The sequence below is a fragment of the Leucoraja erinacea genome, chromosome 9, assembly GCF_028641065.1.
Source record: "Leucoraja erinacea ecotype New England chromosome 9, Leri_hhj_1, whole genome shotgun sequence".
NCBI classification, from domain to species: domain Eukaryota; kingdom Metazoa; phylum Chordata; class Chondrichthyes; order Rajiformes; family Rajidae; genus Leucoraja; species Leucoraja erinaceus.
The window spans coordinates 1,897,081-1,916,998 of NC_073385.1; the positions used below are offsets into that span (position 1 = coordinate 1,897,081).

Below are 19,918 nucleotides of genomic sequence, written 5' to 3' on the forward strand. Positions count from 1 at the left end.
ATCCGCAATTCCGTGTCCCTCACCAACTTCCAGTCCCGCCTCAAGACCCATCTCTTCACCTCTGCCTATCCTTAGCCCCACATTACCCTCCCTTTTCATCTGTGCATTAATTGCCTCATATTGTGTTTTGCATTGAATTCTACTTGCTAAATTTTTGTACGGTGTCCTTGAGACTCTTGAAAGGCGCCCATAAATAAAATGTATTATTATTATTATGATCATAATGAATGGTGGTGCTGGCTTGAAGGGCCGAATAGTCTCCTCCTGCACCTATATTCTATGTTTCTATGTTTCTATAAGTGATGACAGCATAATTAGGCCTTTCGGCCCATCTAGTCTACTCAGTCATCCATCTCGCCCCCTAACCCCATTCTCCTGCCTCCTCCCAATAACCCCTGACACCCGTCATTGTGCTTAAATATTTGTCATTTAATATAATTTAATTTAATAACTGTCTTTCCAGAGTCACATGAAAACTTGTTCTCAGCCTTTGCATGAAGATACATTTGGTGGCCACCTCAAAGTAGGATTAGCACAGATAGCAGCAATGGAAATAGCCAAAGGAAATCACCGTGATAACAAAGCTGTTGTTCGCTACTTGCCATGGTTGTATCATCCTCCCTCTGCAATGCAACAAGGGTAAGTAACATGGAGAACTCTCTGTTAGGTTGTTAGAGGTTATGAGGAGAAGGCAGGGGTATGGGGTTGAGGGGAAATATAGATCAGCCATGATTGAATGGCGGAGTGGACGATGGGCTGAATGGCCTAATTCTGCTCCTATAATGCATGAACTTATGAACTAACATTGTTCAATAAATGTCTCTAGAAATCAAAGCTATCTTTTTTTAATGTATATCAAATAACATAATTAAAGCATTTTAAATTGTTATCCCGATGTTCTACATATTTTGATGAAACTTTTATCTCTGTTACCAAGGCTGTTAAATTAATACATTGAAGGAAATAAGTGACAAAAGGCGAGAGAGCATTGTGTCAATATTAAATACATATCAATCTGTGTAAATGTCTAATTGTGATTAATTTTTTGTTCTTGTTTTTCCTCCTCCAACCTTTATAGACCAAAAGAGTTTATTGAGTGTGTTTCCCATGTCCGTCTTATGTCATGGCTGTTACTCGGGTCTCTTACCCATAGTGTTGTGTGTTCAGGATCCACTTCATGCATGCCTATCCCTTTGGATGCTGGTTCACACATTGCAGATCATCTTATAGTTATCTTGCTTGGATTTCCTGAGCAATCCAAGGTAATATGAATGTTTCACACATTTCAATTTGAACCTTAAGTATTTAGAAAATGTAGTTCTGTTTTTTTTTTAATTGCAAACTCGCCCTAACTGACAAGGTGGAACTGAATGCCCTGAATTTCCGTGTTTTGCTTGTACCCCAGAGAAATAATGCAAACCACTAAAATGAAAGGCTATATGACATTTTTTCAGAATATCTGACAATCCTCTTTCTACAATATGGTAGGCAGTTAAGAGAATCTGTGGAAACTATCTTCCCAAGCATCTACAGCAAATCATTCCATTGTATCTGGAACCTATACGTGATGTGCTATTCCATGCTGGCTAAGTTAGAAGGTTCTGGAATACATCACTCCATGCTATTGTGTGCACGTTAGACCTTTCACACATGCAAACTTTTTTTAACATATCACAAAATGCTTTATTCAAATGTCAGTTAATTTCATGTCTACAATAGCTTTCAGGTAATTATTGTTTGCTATTTAATTATTCGTTATCAGTGCAGCTATTTATCTAAAAGTCATTTATAATTGGTTATAGAATCATTCTGTAGCCTGTGCATATCACAGTGTTTATCTTCAATCGTTTAAAGGTCCTCACTACAATTCCATGTCTTTGTATAAGTTTCAAATATCATACCTAGTTTTCCATACGCACCAGATATGCACCATAATAATTAACTTCTTCCATGTGGTTATAAAGCAGCAGCAAATAAGAAGTTATTTGTTCCAGTCCATATGACAAACACACACAGTTAACTCTTGAAGGACTTATTTCTAATTGCTTCAGGATGATATTCAGCAAGAACCCGTTTCAGGTGACTGGCCAAAGTTAACACAAGGAAAAACCCTTTTGATACAACTGATGGTTAGAATTTGGAGTGGTGGTTAAAGATTAAAAAATATTCTTTTGTAAGCGAACTGAATACATGAAGAAAAATAAATTAGGGCAGCAGGGTGGCATAGTAGTAGAGTTACTACCTTACAGCACCAGAGCATCCAGATCCGATCATAGGTGCTTGTCTATACGGAGTTCGTACATTCTTCCAGTGCCCTGCAAGGGATTTCCTCCGAGATCTTTGGTTTCCTCCCACACTTCAAGGATGTACAGGTTTATAGGTCAATTGGCTTGGTGTAAAATGTAAAATTGTCCCTAGTGTGTGTAGGGTAGTGTCAATATGCTGGGAGCGCTGGTCAGATTCAGATTCAATTTTAATTGTCATTGTCAGTGTACAGTACAGAGACAACAAAATGCATTACAGAGACAACGAAATGGTCGGTGTGGACTCAGTGGGAAAATGGCCTTTTCCCGCACTGTATCTCTAAACTAAACTAAACTAAATTGAATGAGTGCTGGGAATATTTACAGAATGGATTGGCCACATTCAGCGATAAGTGTTTTATCTAATTCCACGATTCAGTGTTTATCTTGGTATATAAGACATTACTGTTGCAATAGACGATAGACAATAGATGCAGGAGTAGGCCATTCGAGCCCTTTGAGCCATTTAATGTGATCATGGCTGATCTTCCCCAATCAGTACCCCGTTCCTGCCTTCTCCCCATACCCCTGACTCTGCTATCTTTAAGAGCCCTATCTAGCTCTCTCTTGAAAGTATCCAGAGAACTGGCCTCCACCGCCCTCTGAGGCAGAGAATTCCACAGACTCACAACTCTCTGTTAGAAAAACTGTTTCCTCGTCTCCGTTCTAAATGGCTTACCCATTATTCTGAAACTGTGGCCCCTGGTTCTGGACTCCCCCAACATCAGGAACATGTTTCTTGCCTCTAGCGTGTCCAAACCCTTAATAATCTTATATGTTTCAATAAGATCCCCTCTCATCCTTCTAAACCCCAGAGTGTACAAGTCCAGCCGCCCTCAGCATTACTATTCTTAAGAAAAATAGTTTTGTAAAGCCAAGCAATGGGATGAGATAAAATTCATTATCTTCTTGAATCAGACACCATCTAAAAGGTAAAATGGCTCGATTCAAATCATTTCTCATATTTTTTGTATGTTTGAAGAGTAGTACACTGAAATAATAAATTATTTTTTCTAATATCAGTAGTTTTTCCAACAGTCTCTTGTGTTTGTATAAATGTTTATGAATGCAGAATACAATAAGTGCACAAAATGTTATTATTTATGTTTGACTGCTATGCACTGCAAGAATATGACATTACAAAATAAGTAGTGTCTTGTATGATTGCAAGATGTAACATCATAAAGCAGTGAACTTTCCTTTCTGTTTTACAGACATCTGTATTGCACATGTGTTCGCTATTCCATGCATTTATATTTGCCCAGCTGTGGACTGTCTACTGTGAACAAGCAGCTTCTTCTCCTCCTCCACAGAGCCAGAATGAATATGTCTCTACAGCCATTCTAACTGCCCTTGAATTCTGGAGTCGAGTGACACCTAGTATTTTACAGCTGATGGTTCACAATAAAATAGTGAGTTGCAGTTAGATATTTAATAGAATATAACTACAGTAAATGGTCCAAGTTGAACCAAATAAAGTCAGAACATATTATAAGTATTCAGCATATGTGAAAAGACTTGCAAAAGTTATTAATTCAAGATAAATTCCGAAGGCATTGGAAATACTTGGTTAGGCCCAATCTATGGAAAGGGGCAGAGAATTGATGTTTTAGACCAAGACCAAAGTCAGGAAAATTCACTCTTTGCTCACTCATAAAAGGTTATCAAACCAAAGTCAGTTCTGATTCTCCAAGTATTTAAAACTTTTCTATTCATAATTCTTATTTCTACCACCTGTGCTGTTTTTTATTTGTTCAAATATATTGCACAGTGCTCCAAAACTAACTTTTCAAACGTTTTTGCTCCAACCCTTTTTATCAAATAAAGTTTCCTTCACTCTGTTGCAGATGGTGGAAATGGTTTGCTTGCATGTTATCAACTTGATGGAAGCTCTACAGGAATGCAATTCAGCCATCTTCGTGAAGGTGATTATATTTCTGATCTGTCGACTATAAATATATAAACAAGGACCTGCCGAAGGTACACAAAATTGCTGGAGAACCTCAGCGGGTGCAGCAGCATCCATGGAGTGAGGGAAATGGGCGACGTTTCGGGCCGAAACCCTTCTTCAGACCTTCGATTTTTGTGTACCTTCAATCTTCCAGCATCTGCAGTTCCTTCTTGAAGGACCTGCCCTATGCTGCTTAATACACAGAATGACACAAAGTGATGAACTAATTCAGCAGGTCAGGCAGAATCTATGGTGAACATGTGTAGGAGACGTTTTGGGTCGAGACCCTTATTTAGACTGATTTAGGGGAGGAGAAGAAAACTGGAAGAGTGGAGAGGCAGGACAAAACATGGCAGGTAATAGGTGAATGCAGCAGAGGGGGGTGATAGGCAGATGGGTGGAACAAAGTTCAGAGATAAAAGCAGAAGGTGTGAGACAGGATTGAAGAGTTGCGAATTGTGAAGCTGGAGGGATGAAAATATTCTGCGTAACGGCTTTTGTGCAGAAATTTCAAAATATCCAATGCAAACAGTGATACTCATTTCCCTTTTTAAGAAAGACAAGATAAATGCGTTCATACATTTGTAATGGAAACTTTAATGTTGGAATACATATATAAAAGTTATCCCGATCTTGAAAGCAGAAGCAATATATTTTTAGAACATATACTTAGAACATTTTGCAATTGGAACAATTTTAAGTTTAGTTCAATGCTTCAATTCATATTCAAAAATAAATGTGCAATATTCATGCTGCCAATGGTCTTATTCTTGGTCACTATTGGTCCAGAAATTGGTCACCATTATTTAAAATGTAATTCTTTTCATAATTTACTGTATTTGTGAAAAATGTTGCTGCTGGACTTAGAATTGAACCCAGGGGCAGAGGGTCAATGTCCTGAGGTGATGGAGTTGATGCACATCAATTCTGGCCCCACCACTCAACACATTAGAGTGATCCATTCATTTCAATGGAATCATTGATTATGGTTGTAGCAATTTTTTTAAATTCCCTTTATTTTACTTAATATTTTAATTACTTATTCGCACCAGGAAGTATTTATGTAAATGTATCACCATTATTTTGACATCATTTAAATCTTTTGAACCATGTTTGAATCTCTCACATCAGATACTCCTAAGAGCAGTTCAAAGGCCAATTAAAGGAATGACCTGTGAAATGGGCATCAGGCATTTGGAGTCATAGTCATGTAGCACACAAACAGGTCCTTCGGCCCAACTCGTCCATGCCGACCAAGATGCCCCATCTAAAAAGTCCCATTTGCCTGCATCTGGCCCATATCCCTCTAAACCCTTCCTTTTCATATATCTGTCCATGTCTTTTACATGCTGTTACATTAGCTGCCTCAACGGCCTCCTCTGGCAGCTCCACCACCTATTCACTACTCACATACTTACCACCATTTGAAGGCAAAGCCTTATGATCCTAATCTGAGGACAAAGTTGCACCTCAAGGACCACTAGACTTCATTGGGCCAGGGGAGTGGAAACACATGTTCATCAACAGGAATTGTACAGGGGATGAGCTTGATATGGCCCAGGGTAATTTCAATTAATAACCCAGTTATTTGTATTATTAATCAATACTTTCCTATTTCATCATGATGTTGACTAATGTGATATTATTATGCAGGTTTTTTGATTTGTTATGTTCAGAGTTTGGTAACTGGTGATCCATTTTAGAAATGTTCATAATTAAATTACATTCAAGCAGCCTCGTAAATTGGTAACTTAATTCCTAGCTCCAGATAATCTTGATCCATAATGTAGTTAGTTCATAAAGTAGACATCCATCTGGCCTTTGCTTCATTGAAGATACAGTTCAGTCTGTTGAAGTGGTCCGACTCTAGCAGAAAAGAGATTTAAAAATTACAAAGTCATTTTGCTCGCACATTTATTTTCTCTTGGATAGACACAAAATGCTGGAGTAATGCCCCTGTCCCACTTAGGAAACCTGAACGGAAACCTCTGGAGACTTTGTGCCCCACCCAAGGTTTCCGTGCGGTTCCCGGAGGTTTTTGTCAGTCTCCCTACCCGCTTCCACTACCTGCAACCTCCGGGAACCGCATGGAAACCTTGGGTGGGGCGTAAAGTCTCCAAGAGAGTAGAGAGAGTATATTTAATTTAATTGTCATTTGGACCCCTGGAGGTCCAAATGAAATGCCGTTTCTGCAGCCATACATTACACACAAATAGACCCCAGACACAACATAATTACATTTTACATAAACATCCATCACATAGCTGTGATGGAAGGCCAAATAAACTTCTCTCTCCACTGCACTCTCTCCCCCCCCGATGTCAGAGTCAAAGTCAAAGCCCCCGGCTGGCGATGGCGATTGTCCCGCGGCCATTAAAGCCACGCCGGGTGGTGCGAGGTCGCACACCGGGTCTTGGTGTTGGAGCCCCCGGTGTGCGCTCGCAAAGTCCCGCATTCCAGCCGCGCGGGGCGGTGATGCTAAGCCCCGCTCCAGGAGCTCTTCGACCCCGCAACTCGGGCGGGAGAAGTCGCCGTTGCAGGAGCCCCGAAAAGCGGTCTCCCTCCAGGGAGCCGCGGCTCCCGGTGCCGCCGTCCACAGACCCGCAGCAGCAGCCTCCGAATCGACAGCAGCAGCAGCAGCAGCGGCAGCGGCAACGCTCCTCCACCGCTCCACCCGCTCCGGTCTCGGCCAGCTCCGCGACAGTGAGGTGAGTCGGCACCTGAGTCCCCGGCTTCTTCCTGTTGGAGGCCGCTCCTCGTTGCGGCCCCAACGACAGCTGAGACCCGACGAGAAAAGGTCGGGTCTCCAGTGCAGGGAGAGATTCAAAAGTTTCCCCCCCCCCTCCCACCCCCACCCCCCCCCCCACCACACGCCCCGACATAAAATAACAAAAACTACATAAAAACACAGACAAAAAATAATAAAAACGCGGACAGGCTGCAGAGGCCGCTGCTGGCCAGAGCCACGCCGCCTACCTCCAGCGGTTTCCATTCAGGATTCCTAAATGGGACAGGGGCATAACTCAGCGGGCCAAGCAGCATCTCTGGAGAGAAGGAATGGGTGACTTTCTGAAGAAGTGTCTTGGCCCGAAACACCACCCATTCCTTCTCTCCAGAGATGCTGCATGTCCCACTGAGTTACTCCAGCATTTTGTGTTTATCTTCGGTGTAAACCAGCATCCGCAGTTCCTTTCCACACATTTATTTTTTCTTAGTTTGGTTTTGGTACATTTGGCTAACTATGCAACATTTTGCTAACTCTGAACGGTTAGTTCCCCACTAATTTGAAAGAACACATGCTTCGCAAAGATACTACACTTGATAGTCTGGTCTATTGGATTATGATTATACATAACCCTTTGGAAATTGGATGTTTAAAAGAGAAGGATTTGTAGAATGGTTAGCTTAATATCATTTTTTAAGGAATTTCTGGTGATCATTATGAGTGATTACCTTGCATCTTCAGATTACTGGAGAATACAAGGGTAGACATGTAAAGTGGTGCCTGGTATTCCTTGTGTGAAAACTTGATTGAAGTAGTCAAGAGGAGACATGTGATGTTATTCACATTGATATTCAGAAGGCATTTGATAAAGTTCCTCAAGGAAACCCTGGAGTATTGCGTACAGTTTTGGTCTCCAAATCTGAGGAAAGACATTATTGCCATAGAGGGAGTGCAGAGAAGGTTCACCAGACTGATTCCTGGGATGTCAGGTCTGTCTTATGAAGAAAGACTGGATAGACTTGGTTTATACTCTCTAGAATTTAGGAGATTGAGAGGGGATCTTATAGAAACTTACAAAATTCTTAAGGGGTTGGACAGGCTAGATGCAGGAAGATTGTTCCCGATGTTGGGGAAGTCCAGGACAAGGGGTCACAGCTTAAGGATAAGGGGGAAATCCTTTTAAAACCGAGATGAGAAGAACTTTTTTCACACAGAGAGTGGTGAATCTCTGGAACTCTCTGCCGCAGAGGGTAGTCGAGGCCAGTTCATTGGCTATATTTAAGAGGGAGTTAGATGTGGCCCTTGTGGCTAAGGGGATCAGAGGGTATGAAGAGAAGGCAGGTACGGGATACTGAGTTGGATGATCAGCTATGATCATATTGAATGGCGGTGCAGGCTCGAAGGGCCGAATGGCCTACTCCTGCACCTAATTTCTATGTTTCTAAACCCATGCTAAAATCTGAACCTCATGAAACTGAGGAGAAGGTATGGATTTGGTTAGAAGAAGTGGGAGGTGTAAAAATTACTCAGGGTCACACGTGCTAGAGGCATAATTTAGTAATAGTGTTGCACACCACCTCCAAAATTCAGTTCCATTCTTACTGCCCCGGAATATTGTGTGTAGATCTGGTCTCCATATGGACTCTGAAGGTAGGAGCAGGGGAAGGAAATTTGTTTTACTCATGACCGAATGAATGCAGGTTGATTCCTGGGGTGAGATATTTTCCGATCAGAAGAGATTAAGAAGATAACTTGTGAGATTAGGGGGGCAATATTTTTGAAATGTAAAAAAAAACTAGAAGTGATTGACGGGGCAAATGCAGGAAAAATGTTCCTCTGGATCACAATAAAAGGTTAACCATTCAGGACTGAGGTGAGAATGAAATATTCTCACCCAGAGAGTAGAGAGTATTTGGAATTCTCCACCCAAAAGGGATGTCGAAGCTCAGTCAATGAGTTATCTAAAGAGCAAGATCAACACTCGTTGGATGTCAAGGATATCAATGGACATCTGATAGTCTAATAACATGGCTGTGCCGCCAAAGGTCAGTGATAATATTACTGAATAGTGGAGAAGGCACAAGAAAACAAATAACCTACTTTTGTTCCTATTTCCTATTATTCTTGTTGAGTTCATTGGAATCAATAGAAGTCAATGGAGCTGCATTCCAGAAGCAGAGTATCACACACACAACCACAACTCTATATTTGGCTGACAACCCAATATATTGACCTATCCATGACAATACTTCCTGACCCACTGAGTAAATCCAGAATTGTGTGTCTTTCCTTGGCAAACCAGTATCTTCAGTTCCTTGTTCAGTTCACATACAAAAGGTAATCCTCCGTCAGTTTCGCCACCTCCAACGTGACCCCACCACTCGCCACATCTTCCCATCTCCCCCCATATCTGCCTTCCGCAAAGACCGCTCCCTCCATAACTCCCTTGTCAATTCTTCCCTTCCCTCTCGTACCACCCCCTCCCCGGGCACTTTCCCTTGCAACCGCAAGAGATGCAACACTTGTCCCTTTACCTTCCCCCTCGACTCCGTTCAAGGACCCAAGCAATCGTTCCAGGTGCGACAGAGGTTTACCTGCATCTCCTCCAACCTCATCTATTGCGTCCGCTGCTCTAGATGTCAGCAGATCTATATCGGTGAGACCAAATGGAGGTTGGGCGATCGTTTCGCCGAACATCTCCGCTCGGTCCGCAATAACCAAGCTGACCTCCCGGTGGTTCAGCACTTCAACTCTCCCTCCCACTCCGTCTCCGACCTCTCTGTCCTGGGTCTCCTCCATGGCCACAGCGAACAGCACCGGAAATTGGAGGAACAGCACCTCATATTCCGTTTGGGGAGTCTGCATCCTGGGGGCATGAACATCGAATTCTCCCAATTTTGTTAGTCCTTGCTGTCTCCTCCCCTTCCTCAGCCCCCCTGCTGTCTCCTCCCATCCCGCAGCCTTCGGGCTCCTCCTCCTTTTTCCTTTCTTGTCCCCGCCCACCCCCACCCCCGATCAGTCTGAAGAAGGGTTTCGGCCCGAAACGTTGCCTATTTCCTTCGCTCCATAGATGCTGCTGCACCCGCTGAGTTTCTCCAGCTTTTTTGTGTATCTTCAGTTCCTTGTTTCCTCAATATTTTGGTTTAATGTTTGCAATTGAGAAATATTTTATTTTCCTTTCTGGATGAAAGGTATTATTGCCAGAGACTGCACAGATTTTGATTACACTTAAGAGAGCCGATGGGTAGACAGGGAGAAATTGCTGGTTAGGGAATCTGGAATTAAGAGACATAATCTAAAAAATAGATCTGAGTCTCTGGAGTAAAGTTATAAATCACTTCTGCTTGTAGGGAGCTGTATTAAGTTAGAGCTCTCTTCCATAGATGACATTTGATTTTGGGCTATTTGTTAATTTGAAATTGATAACTGCCTTGTGCTATCATATTGTTCAGGTCATCATTATGAAATCGATGTAAATTACATTGAAGAATCTACAGCAGCCTTTTATGAAGTTAGCCTTTGATTCTGTTAATTACATTTCAAGTCTGCATGGGCATACATGAATATAAATAATATTATCAATGGAATAATGTGGCTGCGCATTATGAAGGAAACTAATCTGCAATAAAAAATGTTTTATTTCAATGCTGGAGCAACCCCAATTTATAACTTCTCTTCTTTAAACAGCTTATACCCATGTGGTTACCGATGATTCAGTCAAATTTGAAGGTTGGTGCTGTTGTTTCTCTCAAAGTTATATTGTGGCCTCATGCTGTAATAGTTATAATTGTGACTAACTCTTTTCTAATCTTCCACATGCTCTCTGATCGCCAGCATCTGTCTGCAGGTCTCCAACTACGTCTTCAGTCAATCCAGAACAATGTCAACCATCACATTTTGCAGTCATTCCATGGGTCTGGGCAAATGAGCACAAGCCTGTCGGTACTCCGCAAGTGGTTACATTGTGCTCAGTTCAAAATGGCTCAGGTGGAAATACAGTCATCAGAAGCTGCATCTCAATTTTATCCACTCTAAAGGTTCTTCCTTATCCTGGACTTGGAACGGTAGCAACTCTTAATTAATTAATTACTTTATTTATATAGCACATTTTTAGTCAACTTGCATTGACCCCAAAGTGCTTCACATAATTACATTCACACACACACAGGCAAAGGTGGGTGAAGTGTCTTGCCCAAGGACACAACGACAGTATGCACTCCAAGCGGGATTCGAAACGGCTACCTTCCGGTCGCCAGCCGAACACTTAGCCCATTGCGCCATCTGTCATCCCCTCTTGTTCACTCCCATTACACTGCTAAACCATCAGGTGCAAGTCACCAGCAAAACTAACCTCAGTAGGTTCATCATCCTTTTCCCTACGAGCAGGAAGAGGTTTAATTTATAAGGTAGAAATCTGTGTACAAATATTACAATGAAATAGTTTTTAATAGAATATTTTGTAATTTAATAAGAATATAATAGTACTGTTTCAATCTTGCACATCAAATATGCTGCATGCTCTTTATATGGGATGACATATTAATTTACGAATACAAAGATATACTTTACATGTTGTATTTCATCAGTTGCTTTAATTATTCTCGTTCACCAGCATCCAAGGTATATGTTTCCAAAACTATTTTGTGGTTGAACATTAAACAATGATTGTGTTGTGTATCCCTTTTATACTCTCTAGAATTTAGGAGATTGAGAGGGGATCTTATAGAAACTTACAAAATTCTTAAGGGGTTGGACAGGCTAGATGCAGGAAGATTGCTCCTGATGTTGGGGAAGTCCAGGACAAGGGGTCACAGCTTAAAGATAAGGGGGAAATCCTTTAAAACTGAGATGAGAGGAACTTTTTCACACAGAGAGTGGTGAATCTCTGGAACTCTCTGCCACAGAGGGTAGTCGAGGCCAGTTCATTGGCTATATTTAAGAGGGAGTTAGATGTGGCCCTTGTGGCTAAGGGGATCAGGGGGTATGGAGAGAAGCCAGGTACAGGGTACCGAGTTGGATGATCAGCCATGATCATATTGAATGGCGGTGCAGGCTCGAAGGGCCGAATGGCCTACTCCTGCACCTAATTTCTATTTTTCTATGTTTCTATGTTTTGATCTGTCACATCATCTGTTTTTTTTCTGGTATCTGTCAACACTGAGACATCTGTCAACTCTAAGATGCTCTGACTGGCTGAAATGTCAGGTCTAATATAGTGCCCTGTTGTTAGATTCTGCAATTGGAATAAGTACAGCTCAACTGGAAAATGTGTACTGTTTTTGTATTGATGTTTGCTGGAACCATACCCTTGGCTGTACACAAGCGAAAAACAAGTCTATTTACTCTTCCAAATCTGTCTCTGGGATAGTGTTAACTGCTAAAAAAAAAAAATGAAGAATCTACTTTGCAATAATGCTGAAACAATTACTAGTTCAACTGCTGGTATTCTACCAGGCTACTTGTGTAAATAATACATTTTGGATCAATGTTAGCATCTGTAAAAACAGAAAATAAATTGATCTTTTTAGTATATTGCCAGTTGTACAGTGTCCTAGAATTATCATTCAGATCATAAAATGAGAAAATGAGAAATTAATATTTGTGTAAATAAAAATTTGTACCTCGATTGCAGAAATGGTTCTTGACTCAGTATCTTTGTCACCATTTTCCTCTTCTTCATATTATAGGTGATAGGAGCCAAATGAGGCCACTCAGCCCATCAAGTTTACTCCGCCATTCAATCATAGCTGACCTATCTCTCTCTCCTAACCCCTGCCTTCTCACCATAACCCCTGACACCCGCACTAATCAAGAATCTATCTATCCTTGCCTTAAAAAGATCCATTGACTACCTCCACAGCCTTCTGTGGCAAAGAATTCCACAGATTCACCACCCTCTGATGAGAGATATTCCTCCTCATCGCTTATCTAAAGGGCCGTCCTTTTATTCTGAGGCTATGACCTCTTGTCCTAGACTCTCCCACCAGTGGAAACCTCCTCCCCACATCTACTCTATCCAAGCCTTTAACTATTCGGTATGTTTCAATGAGGTCCCCGCTCATTCTTCTATACTCCAGCGAGTACAGGCCCAGTGCTGTCAAACGCTCATCATATGCTAACCCACTCATTACTGGGATCATTCTTGTAAACCTCCTCTGGACCCTCTCCAGGGTCAACACATCCTTCCTCAGATATGGTGCCCAAAATGGCTCGCAATATTTTAAATGCGGCCTGACCAGCGCCTTATAGAGCCTCATGTCTGAATTTGTCTCTGATCCAGCAAGGAATGTATTCAATTCTGTACCAGGCTAAATAAACAAACTTTGATATACAATAAAGGGGGTGAAATGTCAGTTCTTCCACATAGTTAGGAACTGGCAACATTTATCTTTTACAGAAGGTTTTTTGGGAAAGTTGTTATGTGTCTTAAACCTGGGAATATGGATTTATTAATGTATTATCGGTATTTAAGTAGTAAAAATTATGTTTTACTGCATTAATACTGAAAGAAAGCATTAAAATTAAGTGGAATTATGAATATGCGCCATAAAAATGAAATTTATTGCATAATTTTATAGCTTCAATCAAAAACCTGCACATTAACACTACATTCATAAGAATAAAAAAATCAATTGAAGATTTCTTTATATTTTGCAATAATCCAAATCAAGTAAAATATTATTGTATTAATTTAACCACAACATTAAACCACAAAGCTTTTAAAGTCCAGCATGAAGTCACATTGACCAAAGAGTCCCCAGGGACAATAATTGGCTTGTGTGACATTTATGATTCTAGTTATCTTGCAGTACAGATGTAAATGTTGGCTTCAGTGCTCCAAGAATAAAGAGAGGAACATTTTGTACAAGCTCTTTGCTGTTGATCGCTTTAGATTATAAGGGAAGACTTTTAAACACTCTTAAAGAAAAAGGCTTTTATATAAGATTTAGATTTAGATTGAAACAGTAGTGCCAATAGTTTGTATTTTTTAATGTCTCTATGCTGTGAAAAATCCTTAGCAGTTCAGGCTATGCACTGTATTTGAGTTCATTACTGAAAACACTATAGTCATCTCAAAGTGTACACTATACATTTATGTAGGAGCTTTGTAAACACCCTTTTTTAGTAACGGAATTGCATAAAATGACGTTTTAGCTTGCACTTAAGAGTAATTTCTTTATCCATGCTCTACAAAGAACAGTATGGAAATTGCCTATCATAGTTTGAAATAGATTGCAATACTACTCTGCAATATCCATGTGATTAGTTTATAGAAACCTATATTTTATCTTCAATGGTAATTAAGACATAATATAATATTTCTCAAAACGTTTGTTTTGTAATTATCAATGAGGCCATTATGATTGCACACATGCACCAGGGAGAGTGGTTCCTACTAGTGTATTGAAGTATGTTTTTCTACCTTTCTGCATACTTTTTGTTACATTATCAGCGGTGGAAATATATTGTTATCATCCTTAAGGTGATGAAGTCATAAAATTCCAACAAAAATGTACTGTACCCTGCGCTGAAAGGACTGAGGTATTACTTTTTGTTTGGAAAAAATTGCCTTGAATGCTTCTTGGAGAACAATTCCATTGTAGTGGCAAACTTGAAGGTCACCAACGGGAATTCAATGTGCAAGAAAAAAAATCTTATCATCTATCATTGTAAAATATTATTTTCTGCAACTGATCGAAAGATACATTTCCAGTAATTATGTTAAACAAGTGATACCCATAGCCTGTTGACTTTATTTAATTTGTTTTGCTGGTGTCGCTCATTTCTTTCACCCCTTCATCCTTTTGAAGTAATAAAGCACATTTTAACCCAGAAAAACTTTTGTATTTTTGTCCTCTTTCAAAATTATGTGAAGTGAATCTCTTAGAAACAAAATATTAAGAAGTCAAGAAACACATTACATTTCACATTGATAATTAATTTGCCATTTTTCCTCCTTTGCATGTAAAACACTGGGTCTTCCTGGCCAAGTAATTAACATGAGTGATCAAATGATAATGTCAGTATCGTGCGAGATTTTTATTCCTCAGTCATTAGAGAATTAATCGCCCTAATTAATTAATTGTTCCAATTGAGGTTTAAAAATTGGGTTCCACTGAATTCCATTGAACTAGATTCCAGGTATAACATTCAAAATTTAATTGCATTAATCTAAGAATGAGTTCCTTTGAATTAGCTTTTCATGAGAACACAATTAAAACAATTTGGCAGAAATAGATTTTCTCGTAATATTTTGGTAAAATCGTGCAAATAATATTGCTATTTAATTTTTTGTAACTTTGAAATAAAAACTTGTATCTTACAAAACCAAAGACAAACATTGGAGAAAGGTGAATCTGGAGAGCTAATATTCTTATAAACAAGGAACTGTGGATGCTGGTTTACAAAAAATAGTCACAAAGTGTTGGAGTAACTCAGCAGGTCAGGCAGCATCTTTGGAGAACATAGAAAGGTGACGTTTCCAGTTGGGACATCCTTCAGAGTAGTTTTGATTTTTTTTAAAGAAATGGTGGCATGGACAAAACAGATTGGTAATCCATGACGCGTTCCATTTAATGTTACCGTTTCACTGTCATTGTAGTTGAAATGAGTGATACTGTGTGGAAACGGGCGTTCTGGCCCACCAAGAGTGCACCAACAAACATTCATCTGTACACTAGTTCTATCCTTTGCACTAGGGACAATTTACAGAAGCCAATTAAACTACACATCTGCACATCTTTGGAATGTGGGAGGAATCCAGAACACCCGGAGTAAACCACATGGTCACATAGAAACATAGAAACATAGAAAATAGGTGCAGGAGTAGGCCATTCGGCCCTTCGAGCCTGCACCGCCATTCAATATGATCATGGCTGAACATCCAACTCAGTATCCAGTACCTGCCTTTTCTCCATACCCCCTGATCCCCTTAGCCACAAGCGCCACATCTAACTCCCTCTTAAATATAGACAATGAATTGGCCTCAACTACCTTCTGTGGCAGAGAATTCCAGAGATTCACCACTCTCTGTGTGAAAAATGTTTTTCTCATCTCGGTCCTAAAAGATTTCCCCCTTATCCTTAAGCTGTGACCCCTTGTTCTGAACAATCTTCCTGCATCTAGCCTGTCCAACCCCTTAAGAATTTTGTAAGTTTCTACAAGATCCACCCTCAATCTTCTAAATTCTAGCGAGTACAAGCCGAGTCTACCCAGTCTTTCTTCATATGAAAGTCCTGACATCCCAGGAATCAGTCTGGTGAACCTTCTCTGTACTCCCTCTATGGCAAGAATGTCTTTCCTCAGATTAGGAGACCAAGACTGTATGAAATACTCCAGGTGTGGTCTAACCAAGACCCTGTAGAACCTCCCTGCTCCTATACGCGAATCCTTTTGCTATGAATGCTAACATACCATTTGCTTTCTTCACTGCCTGCTGCACCTGCATGCCTACTTTTAATGACTGGTGTACCATGACACCCAGGTCACGTTGCATCTCCCCTTTTCCTAATCGGCCACCATTCAGCTAATAGTCTACTTTCCTGTTTTTGCCACCAAAGTGGATAACCTCACATTTATCCACATTATACTGTATCTGCCATGCATTTGCCCACTCACCCAGCCTATCCAAGTCACCTTGCAGTCTCCTAGCATCCTCCTCACAGCTAACACTGCCCCCCAGCTTCGTATCATCCACAAACTTGGAGATGTTGCATTCAATTCCCTTGTCCAAATCATTAATATATATTGTAAATAGCTGGGGTCCCAGCACTGAGCCTTGTGGTACCCCACTAGTCACTGCCTGCCATTGTGAAAAGGACCCGTTTACTCATACTCTTTGCTTCCTGTCTGCCAGCCAGTTCTCTATCCACATCAGTACTGAACTCCCAATACCATGTGCAGGGAGCATGTACAAACTCTTTACAGACAGGACTCGAGGTCAGGATCGAACCTGGGTCTTTGGCACTGCATGGCAACAATTCTACCCTCACTGTGCCAGCATTGTTTATATTTAGTCATATTCACAATTTTCTGTAATTTTGTTCCCCAAAATTGTGATGACTTTTCCTTGCTAAATTCATACTTAATAAATGTAGATAGTAATTGTACTGCTTTGATGAAAAGTCATCATCCTGGAATGTTAACCCCATAATTCTCACAAAGTTGCCGTCTGCCCTGCTGAGTATCTCCAATACTTTCTATCCTTATAACTGTGCAGGTTATCTTGTTTCAAAATGCATACGTATGTACTTGATGTGAAACCTACGCATGCAAATGATTTGTTCAGCTAGATTTCGCATTGATAGCTATCTTTAATTATATCTGTCCCAAGATTAACTACATTACTTCCACATGGGTACATTCAGTAATTATTTAAGATGATATCTTTTAGCTTCAAGCCAGTAAGTCTGCTGATAAGATTAGAGAGAGTAGCTGTCCAACTGAATATGTCATGGCAACTATTCAGAAATTTGCAGAAATATGTTCTTACAATTATTGACCCGTTGCAAGTTGATGTACCTGAACCCCTTCAGGTTTATGAACATTCCTGAGTTAATAGATTGAGTGCTCGTTACATTGTATAGTAAATAGGCATCCTGCCCAAATGAGGGGCTGCCCAAGGTCACCGACTCAAATGTTTCTCATTCTGACTGTCCTCAAAGTTATTGTCTATTGAGGTTATTGGCTGCCTTGGAGAACAATGTGTCGAACATGTGCCTAATGTTTGCGCTGCCAACGGCAAGATGTTGTATAAATCCCTGGCTCACTCCTGAAAAAGCCAGAGGCAAAATATCAAGGGCAAATGTGACTTAGCCAATGGCATGGAGCTCAGCTAGCAACAGGTTGTTCTGGACCTCTGCCTGTTTACCCTGCCCCTGTAATCCTGTCTATCCTGTATAGCTGCTGATATACAAGAAGAATTATTTTGGTTTTCCTGAAACTCTTGTCCATTGTGCCCCCACTGTATAAGAGGAACACACCATACTACTGGTGAGCTTCACAGTTTAGTTCACTAGTGAAAACCTCAAGTTTGGAAAGTGAAGTTACAAATCCAGCTCAAATTCTGATTACATTATCTCCAATCTCTAATCTCGAGAAATCCTGATTAGACTGAAACATTAAATCTCTTTTCCCCTCCACAAATGCACTATGTATATAATATATATAGCATTTTATTTTTTATTGCTTCATCATCAGTTTTATCAGTGACTTCCATGAAGCTTGGAAAACATATATGCATCGAGTCACAAACTCATTTTAGTATTGTGCTTACAAAGCAACAGCCAACCAGCCTCTCCTGAAAAGGGAATCTCACTACCCCTGTATTCAGCTCAAATTGTTTTGGATAAATTGGATGGCGATTGAAAGATTTACAACACACCCTCAACTTTAGGCCGATCAGCCATCATTGAATGGTGGAGTAGACCTGATGGGCCGAATGGCCTAATCCTACTCCTAGAACTTGTGAACCTAACACCCAACTATCATCTAGTGCCAGCCACTTCCATCATCTTATGGGGATTACAAATCTTCTCATTTTGCTTACCCTGTTAACAGATTGTAACCTTCCAATCATTCTTGCAGCAACTTGCCACATTGAAACTGATCAACCTTAAACCCAACAGTAGATTCACTCCATCACCAAATTAAAATGCTACAGCTTGCAACATGTTAAATTTCTGGAACAGCAACCTTGGAAAATGAAACATCAATACTTTGCATAATGCATCTAATTCTATAATTGATGGCTGGTACAGAGGGAAAGTAGAGATTTACATCTAACTGTGGGTGGTAGAAAATTAACTGGCTGTATTTATCTTGGTAAAAGCCTAGCTTATCCACTTGTGGAATGATTCATTTCCCCTCCCCCGATTCACGTGGTAATGGAACCTTTCAGACATTAAAAGACTGGGGAGGAAGGCAGAATTGTGCAGCTGAAGATCTATTTAGAAATAGCCCAAAAATGATAAAATGTTTGTCTGGAAAGTTGTTAAAGAAAATCGATGTCTAAGCAGAAATTCAATGTTGTTCTCTCTCCCTTACTGCTTGACTTAGATCACAGCCGATAAAATATAAACTGCCCGAAATGTTTAATAAAATCAATGATCTGGATAACCTGCCATTTTGTTCAACAAGTTAATTGAAAGATTGCTAGATTGAACATCTGATCCCGCCTAGAGACTAATTACCCTTGTTTTCCAAGCTGAAACAATTAATGGTATTGATGTTAGGCTCAACTGTAGAGGTTGATCTTTGTGATAAATTTCTAACAGAGGTTCTACAACCAAAATATTTTGTCATTGCTGCCTTTCAATGTTTAATAACTATTCAGATTTCGAACAAGATTATTGCCTCTAATCTCAAAGTATATTCTATGTTTATTTTCTACAACTAAAAATTGTTTTTGTGTGGTGTGGACACCTACCCATTTTACAGTGTTACAGATTTAATTACATACTGCACAGAAATAGGTCCTTCAATCCAATGAACCTGTGCCAACCATCAAGCATTCTTTTACACTAATCGTAAATCCCACACTTATTCTCTCTGCATTCCCATCAACTCCAACTAGATGATGTCATTCACCTACACACCAGGGCAATACATCTCCACAATCTGTATGTCATTGTGGTGTTGATGGATAAAGTACCACATTGAAGGGTGCTCAATGAAATGGAGTCTCATACAACAGAAGCGTGAGGGTCAACTTGGCTTATATTCAGAAACTAGCTCATATTGCAGAGCAGAGGATAGTGGACAATTGCCTTTTTTCATATATATAAAATACAGAGCTAAAATTAGTTGGGTGGTATCAAAATCAAAGGCACATGATGAAGATGATTCCAACATTGTAGGGAAGGGAAAGGGATGGAGGAAACACTGGGAATACCTATGATGGGAGACCCATCCCAGACATCCACCTTTTCTCTCCACCCC

General features: G+C 40.3%; 2 protein-coding genes across 3 annotated transcripts in view; one reads left to right on the forward strand and one right to left on the reverse strand.

Moving 5' to 3' along the window:
• The window catches only part of LOC129699966 (protein unc-79 homolog), a 162,591-nt gene extending 149,766 nt beyond the window's left edge, over positions 1-12,825 (forward strand). Inside the window, 6 exon segments of the mRNA XM_055640079.1 lie at positions 464-639; positions 1,079-1,262; positions 3,518-3,715; positions 4,151-4,228; positions 10,667-10,708; positions 10,814-12,825. Coding sequence (XP_055496054.1) covers positions 464-639; positions 1,079-1,262; positions 3,518-3,715; positions 4,151-4,228; positions 10,667-10,708; positions 10,814-11,014 — 879 coding nt within the window. The 3' untranslated portion in view covers positions 11,015-12,825.
• Positions 4,832-19,918, reverse strand: part of prima1 (proline rich membrane anchor 1) — a 121,280-nt gene continuing 106,193 nt past the window's right edge. For both annotated transcript variants that reach the window (XR_008723969.1, XM_055640081.1), the window contains one exon: positions 4,832-6,120. Coding sequence is in view for 1 of the 2 variants with exons in the window: in XM_055640081.1 (XP_055496056.1) it covers positions 6,081-6,120 (40 nt within the window). In the remaining variant the exon portion in view is untranslated. The remainder of the gene's footprint in view (positions 6,121-19,918) is intronic.